General features: G+C 47.4%; 1 protein-coding gene across 1 annotated transcript in view; it reads left to right on the forward strand.

Moving 5' to 3' along the window:
* The window catches only part of HEG1 (heart development protein with EGF like domains 1), a 56,873-nt gene that overhangs the window by 14,172 nt on the left and 23,018 nt on the right, over positions 1-19,683 (forward strand). Inside the window, exons 2-10 of the mRNA XM_075829012.1 lie at positions 6,571-7,863; positions 7,942-8,058; positions 8,483-8,605; positions 11,028-11,131; positions 11,300-11,358; positions 11,726-11,895; positions 14,764-14,898; positions 15,174-15,216; positions 15,778-15,815. Of these exons, the coding sequence (XP_075685127.1) occupies positions 6,571-7,863; positions 7,942-8,058; positions 8,483-8,605; positions 11,028-11,131; positions 11,300-11,358; positions 11,726-11,895; positions 14,764-14,898; positions 15,174-15,216; positions 15,778-15,815 (2,082 nt within the window). The remainder of the gene's footprint in view (positions 1-6,570; positions 7,864-7,941; positions 8,059-8,482; positions 8,606-11,027; positions 11,132-11,299; positions 11,359-11,725; positions 11,896-14,763; positions 14,899-15,173; positions 15,217-15,777; positions 15,816-19,683) is intronic.

Genomic DNA, 19,683 nt, shown 5'->3' on the forward strand with positions numbered 1-19,683 from the left:
TAATCTCCCAATCTCACACACAATGTATCACTCCCATCATCCCCGACCCCAGGAGCTCACAATCTAATCTCCCAATCTCACACACAATGTATCACTCCCATCATCCCTGACCCCAGGAGCTCACAATCTAATCTCACATACAATGCATCACTCCCATCATCCCCGACCCCAGGAGCTAACATTCTAATCTCACATACAATGTATCACTCCCATCATCCCCGACCCCAGGAGCTCACAATCTAATCTCACATACAATGTATCACTCCCATCATCCCCGACCCCAGGAGCTCACAATCTAATCTCACATACAATGTATCACTCCCATCATCCCTGACCCCAGGAGCTCATAATCTAATCTCACACACAATGTATCACTCCCATTATCCCCGACCCCAGGAGCTCACAATCTAATCTCACATACAATGTATCACTCCCATCATCCCCGACCCCAGGAGCTAACATTCTAATCTCACATACAATGTATCACTCCCATCATCCCCGACCCCAGGAGCTCACAATCTAATCTCACATACAATGTATCACTCCCATCATCCCTGACCCAGGAGCTCACATTCTAATCTCACATACAATGTATCACTCCCATCATCCCTGACCCAGGAGCTCACAATCTAATCTCACATACAATGTATCACTCCCATCATCCCTGACCCCAGGAGCTCACAATCTAATCTCACATACAATGTATCACTCCCATCATCCCTGACCCAGGAGCTCACAATCTAATCTCACACACAATGTATCACTCCCATCATCCCCGACCCCAGGAGCTCACAATCTAATCTCACATACAATGTATCACTCCCATCATCCCTGACCCAGGAGCTCACAATCTAATCTCACATACAATGTATCACTCCCATCATCCCCGACCCCAGGAGCTAACATTCTAATCTCACATACAATGTATCACTCCCATCATCCCTGACCCAGGAGCTCACAATCTAATCTCACATACAATGTATCACTCCCATCATCCCTTACCCAGGAGCTCACAATCTAATCTCACATGCAATGTATCACTCCCATCATCCCCGACCCCAGGAGCTCACATTCTAATCTCACATACAATGTATCACTCCCATCATCCCTGACCCAGGAGCTCACAATCTAATCTCACATACAATGTATCACTCCCATCATCCCTGACCCAGGAGCTCACAATCTAATCTCACAATGTATCACTCCCATCATCCCCGACCCCAGGAGCTAACATTCTAATCTCACATACAATGTATCACTCCCATCATCCCTGACCCAGGAGCTCACAATCTAATCTCACATACAATGTATCACTCCCATCATCCCCGACCCCAGGAGCTAACATTCTAATCTCACATACAATGTATCACTCCCATCATCCCTGACCCAGGAGCTCACAATCTAATCTCACATACAATGTATCACTCCCATCATCCCTGACCCAGGAGCTCACAATCTAATCTCACATGCAATGTATCACTCCCATCATCCCCGACCCCAGGAGCTCACATTCTAATCTCACATACAATGTATCACTCCCATCATCCCTGACCCAGGAGCTCACAATCTAATCTCACATACAATGTATCACTCCCATCATCCCTGACCCCAGGAGCTCACATTCTAATCTCACATACAATGTATCACTCCCATCATCCCCGACCCCAGGAGCTAACATTCTAATCTCACATACAATGTATCACTCCCATCATCCCTGACCCAGGAGCTCACAATCTAATCTCACATACAATGTATCACTCCCATCATCCCCGACCCCAGGAGCTAACATTCTAATCTCACATACAATGTATCACTCCCATCATCCCCGACCCCAGGAGCTCACAATCTAATCTCACATACAATGTATCACTCCCATCATCCCTGACCCAGGAGCTCACATTCTAATCTCACATACAATGTATCACTCCCATAATCCCCGACCCCAGGAGCTCACATTCTAATCTCACATACAATGTATCACTCCCATCATCCCTGACCCAGGAGCTCACAATCTAATCTCACATACAATGTATCACTCCCATCATCCCTGACCCCAGGAGCTCACATTCTAATCTCACATACAATGTATCACTCCCATCATCCCCGACCCCAGGAGCTAACATTCTAATCTCACATACAATGTATCACTCCCATCATCCCTGACCCAGGAGCTCACAATCTAATCTCACATACAATGTATCACTCCCATCATCCCCGACCCCAGGAGCTAACATTCTAATCTCACATACAATGTATCACTCCCATCATCCCTGACCCAGGAGCTAACATTCTAATCTCACACACAATGTATCACTCCCATCATCCCTGACCCAGGAGCTCACAATCTAATCTCACATACAATGTATCACTCCCATCATCCCTGACCCAGGAGCTCACAATCTAATCTCACATGCAATGTATCACTCCCATCATCCCCGACCCCAGGAGCTCACATTCTAATCTCACATACAATGTATCACTCCCATCATCCCCGACCCCAGGAGCTAACATTCTAATCTCACATACAATGTATCACTCCCATCATCCCCGACCCCAGAAGCTCACAATCTAATCTCACATACAATGTATCACTCCCATCATCCCTGACCCAGGAGCTAACATTCTAATCTCACATACAATGTATCACTCCCATCATCCCCGACCCCAGGAGCTCACAATCTAATCTCACATACAATGTATCACTCCCATCATCTCTGACCCAGAAGCTCACAATCTAATCTCACATACAATGTATCACTCCCATCATCTCTGACCCAGAAGCTCACAATCTAATCTCACATACAATGTATCACTCCCATCATCCCTGACCCAGGAGCTAACATTCTAATCTCACATACAATGTATCACTCCCATCATCCCTGACCCAGGAGCTCACAATCTAATCTCAGTGCAGGGTGGAAAGTAGAAGACAGGAGTCAAAAGTCAGGAAGAAACTAAATATCTGCCCCTCAAGTGACAGCACCAAAAATAAATAAATGAGTCCATGGATCGTTATTCGCCGGCGCCCGTCCTGGTTTCCTATTTCTGGTGCTGCCGGTTCTGTTTGGTGCGACTTATGATCCGGTTTCTGTTTCCTCCCCCTGATATCGGTGCCACCGGGCATGGGGGGCCGTGAACCCCCACAGGCTCTGGATCCTCCTAATGGCCTATGGATCTACATCTTTGCATTGTCAGGGAGCGCACGACCTCGTCTCAGGCGTAATGGGGGCGTTTTATGCCTGAAAAAACGGCTCCAATACGTCGCAAACATCTGCCTATTGCATGTAATGTGTCTTACGATGTTCTGTGCAGACGAGCGGTCAAAAGACGGCGCGCAAAATTACAGCCTCGTCAAAAGAAGTGCGGGGCGCTTCTATGCGTTACGCGCGGGGCGCTTCTATGCGTTACGCGCGGGGCGCTTCTATGCGTTACGCGCGGGGCGCTTCTATGCGTTACGCGCGGGGCGCTTCTATGCGTTACGCGCGGGGCGCTTCTATGCGTTACGCGCGGGGCGCTTCTATGCGTTACGCGCGGGGCGCTTCTATGCGTTACGCGCGGGGCGCTTCTATGCGTTACGCGCGGGGCGCTTCTATGCGTTACGCGCGGGGCGCTTCTATGCGTTACGCGCGGGGCGCTTCTATGCGTTACGCGCGGGGCGCTTCTATGCGTTACGCGCGGGACGCTTCTATGCGTTACGCGCGGGACGCTTCTATGCGTTACGCGCGGGACGCTTCTATGCGTTACGCGCGGGACGCTTCTATGCGTTACGCGCGGGACGCTTGTATGCGTTACGCGCGGGACGCTTGTATACGTTATATGCGGGACGCTTGTATACGGTATATGCGGGACGCTTGTATACGTTATATGCGGGACGCTTTGATACGTTATATGCGGGACGCTTGTATACGTTATATGCGGGACGCTTGTATACGTTATATGCGGGACGCTTGTATACGTTATATGCGGGACGCTTGTATACGTTATATGCGGGACGCTTGTATACGTTATATGCGGGACGCTTGTATACGTGATATGCGGGACGCTTGTATACGTTATATGCGGGACGCTTGTATACGTTATATGCGGGACGCTTGTATACGTTATATGCGGGACGCTTATATACGTTATATGCGGGACGCTTCTATACGTTATATGCGGGACGCTTCTATACGTTATATGCGGGACGCTTCTATACGTTATATGCGGGACGCTTATATACGTTATATGCGGGACGCTTATATACGTTATATGCGGGACGCTTATATACGTTATATGCGGGACACTTATATACGTTATATGCGGGACACTTATATACATTATATGCGGGACACTTATATACATTATATGCGGGACACTTATATACATTATATGCGGGACACTTATATACATTATATGCGGGACACTTATATACATTATATGCGGGACACTTATATACATTATATGCGGGACGCTTGTATACGTTATATGCGGGACGCTTGTATACGGTATATGCGGGACGCTTGTATACGTTATATGCGGGACGCTTTGATACGTTATATGCGGGACGCTTGTATACGTTATATGCGGGACGCTTGTATACGTTATATGCGGGACGCTTGTATACGTTATATGCGGGACGCTTGTATACGTTATATGCGGGACGCTTGTATACGTTATATGCGGGACGCTTGTATACGTGATATGCGGGACGCTTGTATACGTTATATGCGGGACGCTTGTATACGTTATATGCGGGACGCTTGTATACGTTATATGCGGGACGCTTATATACGTTATATGCGGGACGCTTCTATACGTTATATGCGGGACGCTTCTATACGTTATATGCGGGACGCTTCTATACGTTATATGCGGGACGCTTATATACGTTATATGCGGGACGCTTATATACGTTATATGCGGGACACTTATATACGTTATATGCGGGACACTTATATACGTTATATGCGGGACACTTATATACATTATATGCGGGACACTTATATACATTATATGCGGGACACTTATATACATTATATGCGGGACACTTATATACATTATATGCGGGACACTTATATACATTATATGCGGGACACTTATATACATTATATGCGGGACACTTATATACATTACATGCGGGACACTTATATACATTACATGCGGGACACTTATATACATTATATGCGGGACACTTATATACATTATATGCGGGACACTTATATACATTATATGCGGGACACTTATATACATTACATGCGGGACACTTATATACATTATATGCGGGACACTTATATACATTATATGCGGGACACTTATATACATTATATGCGGGACACTTATATACATTACATGCGGGACACTTATATACATTATATGCGGGACACTTATATACATTATATGCGGGACACTTATATACATTATATGCGGGACACTTATATACATTATATGCGGGACACTTATATACATTATATGCGGGACACTTATATACATTATATGCGGGACACTTATATACATTATATGCGGGACACTTATATACATTACATGCGGGACACTTATATACATTATATGCGGGACACTTATATACATTATATGCGGGACACTTATATACATTATATGCGGGACACTTATATACATTATATGCGGGACACTTATATACATTATATGCGGGACACTTATATACATTACATGCGGGACACTTATATACATTACATGCGGGACACTTCTATACATTATATGCGGGACACTTATATACATTATATGCCGGACACTTATATACATTATATGCGGGACACTTATATACATTATATGCGGGACACTTATATACATTACATGCGGGACACTTATATACATTACATGCGGGACACTTATATACATTACATGCGGGACACTTATATACATTATATGCGGGACACTTATATACATTATATGCGGGACACATATATACATTATATGCGGGACACTTATATACATTATATGCGGGACACTTATATACATTACATGCGGGACACTTATATACATTACATGCGGGACACTTATATACATTATATGCGGGACACTTATATACATTATATGCGGGACACTTATATACATTATATGCAGGACACTTATATACATTATATGCAGGACACTTATATACATTATATGCGGGACACTTATATACATTATATGCGGGACACTTATATACATTATATGCGGGACACTTATATACATTATATGCGGGACACTTATATACATTACATGCGGGACACTTATATACATTATATGCGGGACACTTATATACATTATATGCGGGACACTTTTGGGACGTTTTTGGAGCCGTTTTCTCATTGACTCCATTGAAAACAGCTCCAAAACGGCCGTCTAAAACGCTGTGAAAAACGCGAGTTGCTCAAACTGAATATCAGGAGCTGTTTCCCTTGAAGCTCCGTATTATCAGACATATTTTGTTAATCGTGTGAACACGGCCTTACTCTGTCTATGTGTCGGTCTTCACTGTTCTTTTGGCATTCTGTTCATGACTTGGTGCCGGAGGCAGGATCCCCTTCATCTCTATCACACAATTACATCTCGGTTTCTATTTTCTTCTTGCAGTTCCCGGAGTCACCGAGAAATCAGCGACACAGAGACACCTGAACAAGAGGACGCCGCACATGGACACGACGCACATCTCCACCCCCCGAGGAGGCGACAGGACCCTCTTATCCGTCACCAGCAACTTCTCCGACATAACGGAGATTCCCAACACCTATCCAACAAACACCGGGGGCCAAAAATCCGGCAACACCGCGAATATCACCCAGCACTCACTGACCACAGCGGCGGATAATAGGAACTCCACCGAGGATGATGAGGGCAGGAATACGTCCTCCCAGTCTGGAGCATCAGTGCCCGGGACCTACCCGCTCCAGACCCCGTCATATGTGGTGACCACGTACCCGTCCCCCACCTCTCACATGTCCAATTCTACGTTCCCATTCACCAGTGTCCCCGTTACTGTGCCCAACACAACCAGCGACCCGAAGACTACGGGCATCCCCTCTAACAATTCATCCATGGATCTGTCGCCCTCTGACGCCTCATTGCCCGGTGTGGAGTCCTCATCTTCTGGGCGGTCGTTGGCTGCCACCACTAGTGCGACATCTTCATCACCTCCCCGAGACGTAACACCGCAGTCCCACCAGACGCCGTCAGCGCTCTCCTCATCGCCCCCCGTCTCTTCCACATTAGTCTCCGCAGCCCGCTCCTCAGTTTCACCGTCACCAAAGACTGATACCCCCGAGATTTCTCCCCCCGCGGGAGCCCCGTCCTCCACCCCGGGGTCACCGTCCTCATCGCTGCCCCTCATTACAGAATCAACTCCAGGAGAGAAGAACGAGACGTTTCCCTCTACATCACCGCCTGCCGAGACCGCCAACAACACGTCACCAGCCGTCACTCCCGAGACCGTCCTTGTGACCACTGAGAGGAGATCGTATGATGAGACAACAACAATCCCAGAAGTAACATCCAAACCAACAGAGGAAACGCAAACAGCGACAACGTGGCGGTCCACGGAGGGAACGCGTCTCATCGGAGCCTCAACCCAGAGCGCAGATCATGTTCCTTCTACAACATCCACCAACATCCCGCTGACTCCATCACCGCATTACACCACGCCGGAGAAGCCGCATCATAGGACAACGGGACCTGGAAGCTCAACACCGACCACTGGTGACCCCAACATGAAGGTCGCGCCCGAGGGAACCCCCCGAATGGACCTCAACACAGAGACTCCAAGGCCGGACACCGCAGGCAGCACCACAGGCAAGAAGATCCTTCCTCCCCCTCCGAGCACCGCACCGCCTGTGAGCTCCGCGGCCGCCACCAGTCCCCCCACCGCGGCAGGTGAGACGTGCGCTGCGTTACCTCCATCTTCTGGGCTCCCTCGTGTCCTTGTCTTTACCCACTCTCTTCCATTCCCAGCGAGTCTCTGCTCCCCCAGTCCTTGCCACAACGGGGGTCTCTGTGTGGAACGTGGGGATTGGAGAAGCTACAGATGTGATTGTCCCGCAGCTTGGACCGGTGACCTCTGCAGCACAGGTGAGACTTTGGGGTGTTGGCAGGAGAGCGCGTGTGACCCATGAGAACCCATCAGCAATGACCCTTCATCCCCCAGTGTAAAGGGCTTGTCCAGGATCAGCAAAACCTGGCTACTCTATTCCAGAACCAGCGCCACCCCGGTCCATAGGCTGTGTCTGGTACTGCAGCTCGGCTCCATTGAAGGAAATTGGGCCGAACTGCAGTACCACACACAACCTGTGGACAAGTGTGGCGCTGTTTTAGGAAGAAAGCCGCCATGTACAGGTCACAGATTTCTGTATCATGATCCCGATTACAAAAATGGTCTGCGTATGTGAGCTGGTGATACATGGTGACGACACCACAGCGAGCTCTGGCCCCAGGGGTGATCCCGCTCTGGGTATACATCAGACCTCACTGTACATTATATTCTCATTGTCTCCAGATGTGGATGAATGTCTCTCCAGCCCCTGCCCAGCGCTGAGCACATGCATCAATTCTAAGGGCTCCTTCAGCTGCCAGTGCCCGCTCGGGTACCTCCTGGAGATGGGCGCTGGCTGCGTCCTCGGTGAGTTACCCGCCACTTAATAAATGGAGTTTTTGCAATGATTTGTATCCCGGTAATGTCTCCAGGGGGAAAAAAGGAAGAAAGTAAATACAGCGACTAATGGAGCGGGGGATGGGAGGGGGGTACATGGTAGAGATCACAGAGGCTCCGAAATGAAGTGGCCCTGACACTGCTGGTGACCACCCATGACTTTCAGGCACCCGTCACCCGCTCACCTCCAGATACCTGCGGCACCTAATTTGGACAACATTTCACATGATAAATCTACAACCAAATGTTTTATTGTCCCAATGCATCTAAAATAGAAATGTCCTATTGCTTAGTGTCAACAGCTCCTATGCAGATCTATGTGTTTCCATGGTAACAGACAACAAATAACCCCGGTGTAGTCGGATCCCGCATCAGACTCTCTTCCATCAGCCCCCTACTTCTTCCTTACCACCCGCATGTATTCTAGTGAGAAGTAGGGGACAGATGGAAGAGAGTCTGACTGCGGGATCCGACTACATCGGGGTTATTTGTTGTCTGTTACCATGGAGACACATAGATCTGCACGAGCGCTGTAGAAACCAAACAATAGGAAATGTCTCATTAAGATTTATTGCAAAGTCGTTTAATTTCTCATAAAACGTGTTTCGGTGCAAAGGGAAAAATAGCTTTTAATTATTCTCTAATAAAAACCATTTCTGACCACGAGGGGTATCGCCGCACTCGCGTTACAGATGTTGGCGGCTTTTTCTCTTTTATCCCTTATAAAAATTTAAAAATTCAACATTTTAGTGGACAAAAATGTTGATGTTCATTTTCACGGCCTAATCCACTAAACTCTACAATAAACCCGTGGGGTCAAAATGCTCCCTATACCCCCAGATAGATTCCTTAAGGGGTGTAGTTTCCCAAATGGGGTCACTTTTCGGGGGTTCCCACTCTTTTGGTCCCTCCAGGGCGTTGCAAATGCGACACGGCACCGAAAAACAATCCAGCAAAATCGGCGCTCCAAATGGCGCTCCTTCCCTTCTGAGCCCCGCCGTGGGTCCAAAGCAGTTTATGACCACATATGGGGTATTGCCGTAATCAGGAGAAGATGCTTTACAAATGTTGGGGGGCTTTTTCTTCTTTATTCCTTGTAAAAATGAAAAAATTCTATGTTCTTGCAGAAAAAAAGTCGATTTTCATCTTCACAGACTAATTCCAATAAATTCTGCAAAATAATTTTGGGGTCAAAATGCTAACTATACACCCCTCAGGGAATCTTTCTAGGGGTAGTTTCCAAAATGGGGTCACTTTTGGGGGGTTCGACTGTTTTGGCACCAGCAAACCTCTTCAAGCCGGACATGGTGCCTGAAATATATCCCTAATATCCCCCAGGTGCTCCTTTGCTTCGGAGGCCGGTGCTTCAGTCCATTACTGCACTAGGGCCACATGTGGGATATTTCTAAAAACTGCAGAATCCGGGCAATAAATATTGAGTTGCATTTCTCGGGTGGTACAGAAAATTTTTATTACAAATGAATTTCAGAAAAAAAAATTAATTTGTAAATTTCACCTCCACTTTGCTTTAATTCCTGTGAAACACCTAAAGGGTTAACATGAATTCTGTTTTGAATACTTTGAGGGGTGAAGTTTTCAAAATAGGGGGATTTATGGGGGTTTCTAATATATAAGGGTCTGTTCACATCGTTTCCGCTGAGGTTTCCGTCAGGTTAACCCCTTAAGGGGAGGGTAACGGTGATGTGAACAGGCGCTAAGCCCCTCAAAGCCGCTTCACATCTGACCTGGCCCCGGTAATTACGGCCTTTTGAAATTTTCTTGAAAATACGAGAAATTTCTGCTAAAGTTCTGATCCTCGTAACGTCCTAGAAAAATAAAAGGATGTTCAAAAAACGCTGCCAATGTAAAGTAGACGTGTGGGGGATGGTAATTAGTGACTACTTTGTGTGGTAGAACTCTCCGTCTTACCAGCAGATACATTATGAAATGTTAAATACCTTTTGTGTCAAAAAAGACAGAAGTATAATAGGTGTGATCCCTTTATTGGTTAACCCTAAAACTTCTATCTGCGGCTTTCAGAGCACACAGGCCCCTTCTTCAGGAGAATTACAAATGAACTGCCTGAAGAAGGGGCCTCTGTGCTCTGAAAGCCGCAGATAGAAGTTTTATGGTCAGCCAATAAAGGGATCACACCTATTATACTTCTGTCTTTTTTGACACAAAGGTATTTAACATTGCATATTGTTTCTGGCTAACACGGGGTTACACTATGTTTTACTGTACTAAGCAGATACATTAAAATGTAAAAAAAAAAAATATAATTTTTGCAAGTGTGACTAGAGCCCAGCATTAGTGCAGATAGTGGCGTTTCCCTTAAATATTCGTCCCCGCCGTCGTCTCGTTCACAGTCCAGGTGATTTGTGTCTTTCAGTGAGGACGTTCATTGGACACATTGAGATCCCCTGGAGCTTCCTGGACGGCGCGGATGTGAAAGACGGCAGATTAGACCGGATCAAGGCGGACATAGCGCACGTAGTGAGTGGGAGGGCGGCCATCTTGTGTGGGTGCGGTTATGCAAATTGGCCAATCTATGGGGGAAGGGGGTAATAATAAGTCATGAAGAATCACTTCAATTAGCGATAACGGACAATAGAGGGTTAATCTGGTCTATAGGGGACGCTAACTGTAATCTTCTTGTCGTAGCTGAATTCCTCGTTCTCCATCATTTCCGGTTATTACCAGTCTACAGTCACCAGTGACAGGTAAGCGGCGCACAACCTCACCTGAGCGACATAATGAGGTCATACTGCCCACTGATGTCATACCTCCCACTGATGATGTCATACTGCCCACTGATGATGTCATACCGCCCACTGATGATGTCATACCGCCCACTGATGATGTCATACCGCCCACTGATTATGTCATACCGCCCACCGATGATGTCATACCGCCCACTGATGATGTCATACTGCCCACTGATGATGTCATACTGCCCACTGATGATGTCACACCGCCCACTGATGATGTCATACTTTATTATACTCCACAGCAGTGGAGGATTGTGGGAGGTTCTATGATGGAGACGCCATTATATGTGACATTCTCTTGTCTTCTCTTTATTCCCAGTCACACCAATAGTAACAACCTCATCGTTCAGAATTTCTTCTCTCTGGAGTCCAATGTGACGATGTTCGATCTGTCACGCAGTCTGCAGAGCTACGCCAAAGTGTGTGAGACGTCACCAGAGCGCCCCACGTCCTGTCAGCTGGTACTGCACCTCCAGCATCGCATACGGGGTAATGTGCATTATATGGGGGATGTTATACATGGAGCCGGCGGCCTGTACCCGGTGTATTATGTAGGTGATGTTATACATGGAGCAGGCGGCCTGTACCCGGTGTATTATGTAGGGGATGTTATATATGGAGCAGGCGGCCTGTACCCGGTGTATTATGTAGGGGATGTTATATATGGAGCAGGCGGCCTGTACCCGGTGTATTATGTAGGTGATGTTATATATGGAGCAGGCGGCCTGTACCCGGTGTATTATGTAGGTGATGTTATACATGGAGCAGGCGGCCTGTACCCGGTGTATTATGTAGGTGATGTTATACATGGAGCAGGCGGCCTGTACCCGGTGTATTATGTAGGGGATGTTATATATGGAGCAGGCGGCCTGTACCCGGTGTATTATGTAGGTGATGTTATATATGGAGCAGGCGGCCTGTACCCGGTGTATTATGTAGGGGATGTTATATATGGAGCAGGCGGCCTGTACCCGGTGTATTATGTAGGGGATGTTATATATGGAGCAGGCGGCCTGTACCCGGTGTATTATGTAGGGGATGTTATATATGGAGCAGGCGGCTTGTACCCGGTGTATTATGTAGGTGATGTTATATATGGAGCAGGCGGCCTGTACCCGGTGTATTATGTAGGAGATGTTATATATGGAGCAGGCGGCCTGTACCCGGTGTATTATGTAGGTGATGTTATATATGGAGCAGGCGGCCTGTACCCGGTGTATTATGTAGGTGATGTCATATATGGAGCAGGCGGCCTGTACCCGGTGTATTATGTAGGGGATGTTATATATGGAGCAGGCGGCCTGTACCCGGTGTATTATGTAGGTGATGTTATATATGGAGCAGGCGGCCTGTACCCGGTGTATTATGTAGGGGATGTTATATATGGAGCAGGCGGCCTGTACCCGGTGTATTATGTAGGTGATGTCATACATGGAGCAGGCGGCTTGTACCCGGTGTATTATGTAGGGGATGTTATATATGGAGCAGGCGGCCTGTACCCGGTGTATTATGTAGGTGATGTTATATATGGAGCAGGCGGCCTGTACCCGGTGTATTATGTAGGTGATGTTATATATGGAGCAGGCGGCCTGTACCCGGTGTATTATGTAGGTGATGTTATATATGGAGCAGGCGGCCTGTACCCGGTGTATTATGTAGGTGATGTCATATATGGAGCAGGCGGCCTGTACCCGGTGTATTATGTAGGTGATGTTATACATGGAGCAGGCGGCCTGTACCCGGTGTATTATGTAGGTGATGTCATACATGGAGCAGGCGGCTTGTACCCGGTGTATTATGTAGGGGATGTCATATATGGAGCAGGCGGCCTGTACCCGGTGTATTATGTAGGGGATGTTATATATGGAGCAGGCGGCCTGTACCCGGTGTATTATGTAGGTGTTGTTATATATGGAGCAGGCGGCCTGTACCCGGTGTATTATGTAGGTGATGTCATATATGGAGCAGGCGGCCTGTACCCGGTGTATTATGTAGGGGATGTTATATATGGAGCAGGCGGCCTGTACCCGGTGTATTATGTAGGGGATGTTATATATGGAGCAGGCGGCCTGTACCCGGTGTATTATGTAGGTGATGTTATATATGGAGCAGGCGGCCTGTACCCGGTGTATTATGTAGGGGATGTTATATATGGAGCAGGCGGCCTGTACCCGGTGTATTATGTAGGTGATGTTATATATGGAGCAGGCGGCCTGTACCCGGTGTATTATGTAGGGGATGTTATATATGGAGCAGGCGGCCTGTACCCGGTGTATTATGTAGGTGATGTTATATATGGAGCAGGCGGCCTGTACCCGGTGTATTATGTAGGGGATGTTATATATGGAGCAGGCGGCCTGTACCCGGTGTATTATGTAGGGGATGTTATATATGGAGCAGGCGGCCTGTACCCGGTGTATTATGTAGGTGATGTTATATATGGAGCAGGCGGCCTGTACCCGGTGTATTATGTAGGTGATGTTATATATGGAGCAGGCGGCCTGTACCCGGTGTATTATGTAGGGGATGTTATATATGGAGCAGGCGGCCTGTACCCGGTGTATTATGTAGGTGATGTTATATATGGAGCAGGCGGCCTGTACCCGGTGTATTATGTAGGGGATGTTATATATGGAGCAGGCGGCCTGTACCCGGTGTATTATGTAGGGGATGTTATATATGGAGCAGGCGGCCTGTACCCGGTGTATTATGTAGGGGATGTTATACATGGAGCAGGCGGCCTGTACCCGGTGTATTATGTAGGTGATGTTATATATGGAGCAGGCGGCCTGTACCCGGTGTATTATGTAGGGGATGTTATACATGGAGCAGGCGGCCTGTACCCGGTGTATTATGTAGGTGATGTTATATATGGAGCAGGCGGCCTGTTCCCGGTGTATTATGTAGGGGATGTTATATATGGAGCAGGCGGCCTGTACCCGGTGTATTATGTAGGGGATGTTATATATGGAGCAGGCGGCCTGTACCCGGTGTATTATGTAGGGGATGTTATATATGGAGCAGGCGGCCTGTACCCGGTGTATTATGTAGGGGATGTTATACATGGAGCAGGCGGCCTGTACCCGGTGTATTATGTAGGTGATGTTATATATGGAGCAGGCGGCCTGTACCCGGTGTATTATGTAGGGGATGTTATATATGGAGCAGGCGGCCTGTACCCGGTGTATTATGTAGGGGATGTTATATATGGAGCAGGCGGCCTGTACCCGGTGTATTATGTAGGTGATGTTATATATGGAGCAGGCGGCCTGTACCCGGTGTATTATGTAGGGGATGTTATATACAGTACTGTACAGTATATACCACATATAACCAGGTTCTTACCTTACTTTGCAGCCCTCAGCCTGTGTAATGTGAGGAGTCCTGGATGTGACAATGAGACGGCGGAGTGCGCGGATCCCGCTGGTGTTGCGTTTTGTCGGTGTAAGCCGGGATACTTCAAATACAGCAAAACAGATCATTCATGTCGAGGTGAGACCCTAAAATGTGTCCCGTCCCCGTCCCCCCCGGGTACCCCTGTTATAGACACTGCGGTGCGGTTTCTTGTGTTCACTTTCTCTGGTTCTTGGCTGATAATTTACATTTAATGTACTGGTCTGTTTGCTGCTGTTTTTGGGGGTCCCCGAGGTGCCAGCATGAGGGGTGTAAAGATGGTGCCGGTGTTTGTGGTGGAGCAGCCGCTGATTTTGTGGCTCCGGTTTCGGGGGATTCATCTTGACTGATTTGTTTCCGTTTTCTTTTCTCAGCCTGTGACGATGGCTACAAACTGGAGAACGAGGCCTGCGTGAGGTGAGGAGGGGGCCGCGCGCGGGAACATGAGGTCTGAGGCTTCACGTGTGTCATGTGATCAGTGCATCATAATAGGGTATTATAGGGGTTTTTTGTCAATGAAGCGTGATCATTGTCCAAACGGATACATTTTACCTGCACTGATACATTGTCACAAACCCTCAGCTGTATTAGGTCAGTACAGGTTTTTCTCTGAATGTATATAAGAATATTCCCATTCATTGATAGCAAGCAGAGATCTTGAAAATGATGAGAATGTACAAAGTGTATGAGAGAGGTGAATTTTCCATTATATGATGATTGGTCTTAATTTACGGGGGACTGGACACCGGCCCTTTAATGGAGGAGACGTGAACAGAACTGCTGACAGTGGTCGATACTGAGGTCAGCGGGGGTGTCCATTGTAGCAGCCAATCACATCGCAGATTTCATTTGTAATCTGCCAGGTTCAATAAAAACTGAAATCTGATTGGTTAACCGGTTTATTCTGCGCTCGGGGGTGAGAACGGGGGTGTGGGGGGTTTTCGGGCACGAAGTTCCATTATTTATTTTGTTTTCCAGATGTCCCTTTGGCCTCGGAGGATTTAACTGCTCGAACCGTAAGTCTGACGCCCTCAGTGGGTGCAATAGAGGGATGTGCGTGAGGATATTGGGGGTCATATAGCAGTAATATTATATATATTGGGGGTCATATAGCAGTAATATTATATATATTGGGGGTCATATAGCAGTAATATTATATATATTGGGGTTGTGACAGCCTGGGGGGGGGGGGGACACACACGGGCCCGCCACCTCCGGGGTGAGATGATCGGCCCCCATAGAAAGTTCTCTCCAACACATTGGATAAGGGTTTACACCAGCCGCAGCTTCATTGTCTTCAACACAGCAAGCAGTGTTACAACAAAATTGTGCAAAATAAAGCCTAGGCCGTCCAGCCTGTAACGAAACATACAGCGGCCCCGGCCATCGGGGTGAAGGGCCTCCCGCCCAGCCCCTCACAACAAACGTGTTCTTACCAGAACCTCCGACTCCACAGGCCGGCAATGCCGTCTACCGCAGACTGGGGGCGCTGTGTGAATAATATACACCTGATATAAAGAGCCCAAGACACGGCCTGTCAGTATGGAGCGGAAGCCGCCCGTCTCCCTCACACTCCAACAAACCACGCCCTAATCCGGGCGTTACACCCAAGCAACAGCAGAGGAAACCCTCCCTACACCTGCCTCCCCCGACTCCCTGCTGCACCTGCCCCCCCCCCTCCTCCCCCGACTCCCTGCTGCACCTGCCCCCCCCCCCCTCCTCCCCCGACTCCCTGCTGCACCTGCCCCTCCTCCCCCGACTCCCTGCTGCACCTGCCCCCCCCCTCCTCCCCCGACTCCCTGCTGCACCTGCCCCCCCCTCCTCCCCCGACTCCCTGCTGCACCTGCCCCTCCTCCCCCGACTCCCTGCTGCACCTGCCCCCCCCCTCCTCCCCCGACTCCCTGCTGCACCTGCCCCTCCTCCCCCGACTCCCTGCTGCACCTGCCCCTCCTTCCCCGACTCCCTGCTGCACCTGCCCCCCCCCCTCCTCCCCCGACTCCCTGCTGCACCTGCCCCCCCCCTCCTCCCCCGACTCCCTGCTGCACCTGCCCCCTGGCTGCGTGAAACCTGACCTGTCCAGTAGCTGCACCACAGAGTGTATAAGAGAGATATATTGGGGTGTCGTATAGCGGTGATATATGTTGGGGTGTTGTATAGCGGTGATATATGTTGGGGTGTTGTATAGCGGTGATATATGTTGGGGTGTTGTATAGCGGTGATATATATTGGGGTGTTGTATAGCGGTGATATATGTTGGGGTGTTGTATAGCGGTGATATATATTGGGGTGTCGTATAGCGGTGATATATGTTGGGGTGTTGTATAGCGGTGATATATGTTGGGGTGTTGTATAGCGGTGATATATGTTGGGGTGTTGTATAGCGGTGATATATATTGGGGTGTTGTATAGCGGTGATATATGTTGGGGTGTTGTATAGCGGTGATATATGTTGGGGTGTTGTATAGCGGTGATATATATTGGGGTGTCGTATAGCGGTGATATATGTTGGGGTGTTGTATAGCGGTGATATATGTTGGGGTGTTGTATAGCGGTGATATATGTTGGGGTGTTGTATAGCGGTGATATATGTTGGGGTGTTGTATAGCGGTGATATATATTGGGGTGTTGTATAGCGGTGATATACATTGGGGTGTTGTATAGCGGTGATATATATTGGGGTGTTGTATAGCGGTGCTATATGTTGGGGTGTTGTATAGCGGTGATATATGTTGGGGTGTTGTATAGCGGTGATATATATTGGGGTGTCGTATAGCGGTGATATATATTGGGGTGTTGTATAGCGGTGATATATATTGGGGTGTTGTATAGCGGTGATATATGTTGGGGTGTTGTATAGCGGTGATATATATTGGGGTGTTGTATAGCGGTGATATATATTGGGGTGTTGTATAGCGGTGATATATATTGGGGTGTTGTATAGCGGTGATATATGTTGGGGTGTCGTATAGCGGTGATATATGTTGGGGTGTTGTATAGCGGTGATATATGTTGGGGTGTTGTATAGCGGTGATATATGTTGGGGTGTTGTATAGCGGTGATATATATTGGGGTGTTGTATAGCGGTGATATATGTTGGGGTGTTGTATAGCGGTGATATATATTGGGGTGTCGTATAGCGGTGATATATGTTGGGGTGTTGTATAGCGGTGATATATGTTGGGGTGTTGTATAGCGGTGATATATGTTGGGGTGTTGTATAGCGGTGATATATATTGGGGTGTTGTATAGCGGTGATATATGTTGGGGTGTTGTATAGCGGTGATATATGTTGGGGTGTTGTATAGCGGTGATATATATTGGGGTGTCGTATAGCGGTGATATATGTTGGGGTGTTGTATAGCGGTGATATATGTTGGGGTGTTGTATAGCGGTGATATATGTTGGGGTGTTGTATAGCGGTGATATATGTTGGGGTGTTGTATAGCGGTGATATATATTGGGGTGTTGTATAGCGGTGATATACATTGGGGTGTTGTATAGCGGTGATATATATTGGGGTGTTGTATAGCGGTGATATATATTGGGGTGTTGTATAGCGGTGATATATATTGGGGTGTTGTATAGCGGTGATATATGTTGGGGTGTTGTATAGCGGTGATATATGTTGGGGTGTTGTATAGCGGTGATATATATTGGGGTGTTGTATAGCGGTGATATATGTTGGGGTGTTGTATAGCGGTGATATATGTTGGGGTGTTGTATAGCGGTGATATATATTGGGGTGTTGTATAGCGGTGATATATGTTGGGGTGTTGTATAGCGGTGATATATGTTGGGGTGTTGTATAGCGGTGATATATATTGGGGTGTGTTATAGCGGTGATATATATTGGGGTGTTGTATAGCGGTGATATATATTTGGGTGTTGTATAGCGGTGATATATGTTGGGGTGTTGTATAGCGGTGATATATGTTGGGGTGTTGTATAGCAGTGATATATATTGGGGTGTTGTATAGCGGTGATATATATTGGGGTGTTGTATAGCGGTGATATACATTGGGGTGTTGTATAGCGGTGATATATGTTGGGGTGTTGTATAGCGGTGATATATGTTGGGGTGTTGTATAGCGGTGATATATATTGGGGTGTTGTATAGCGGTGATATATGTTGGGGTGTTGTATAGCGGTGATATATATTGGGGTGTGTTATAGCGGTGATATATATTGGGGTGTTGTATAGCGGTGATATATATTGGGGTGTTGTATAGCGGTGATATACATTGGGGTGTTGTATAGCGGTGATATATGTTGGGGTGTTGTATAGCGGTGATATATATTGGGGTGTGTTATAGCGGTGATATATGTTGGGGTGTTGTATAGCGGTGATATATGTTGGGGTGTTGTATAGCGGTGATATATGTTGGGGTGTTGTATAGCAGTGATATATATTGGGGTGTTGTATAGCGGTGATATATATTGGGGTGTTGTATAGCGGTGATATACATTGGGGTGTTGTATAGCGGTGATATATGTTGGGGTGTTGTATAGCGGTGATATATGTTGGGGTGTTGTATAGCGGTGATATATATTGGGGTGTTGTATAGCGGTGATATATGTTGGGGTGTTGTATAGCGGTGATATATATTGGGGTGTGTTATAGCGGTGATATATATTGGGGTGTTGTATAGCGGTGATATATATTGGGGTGTTGTATAGCGGTGATATACATTGGGGTGTTGTATAGCGGTGATATATATTGGGGTGTTGTATAGCGGTGATATATGTTGGGGTGTTGTATAGCGGTGATATATGTTGGGGTGTTGTATAGCGGTGATATATGTTGGGGTGTTGTATAGCGGTGATATATGTTGGGGTGTTGTATAGCGGTGATATATATTGGGGTGTTGTATAGCGGTGATATAT

Source organism: Rhinoderma darwinii, chromosome 6, assembly GCF_050947455.1.
Source record: "Rhinoderma darwinii isolate aRhiDar2 chromosome 6, aRhiDar2.hap1, whole genome shotgun sequence".
Lineage (NCBI taxonomy): Eukaryota > Metazoa > Chordata > Amphibia > Anura > Rhinodermatidae > Rhinoderma > Rhinoderma darwinii.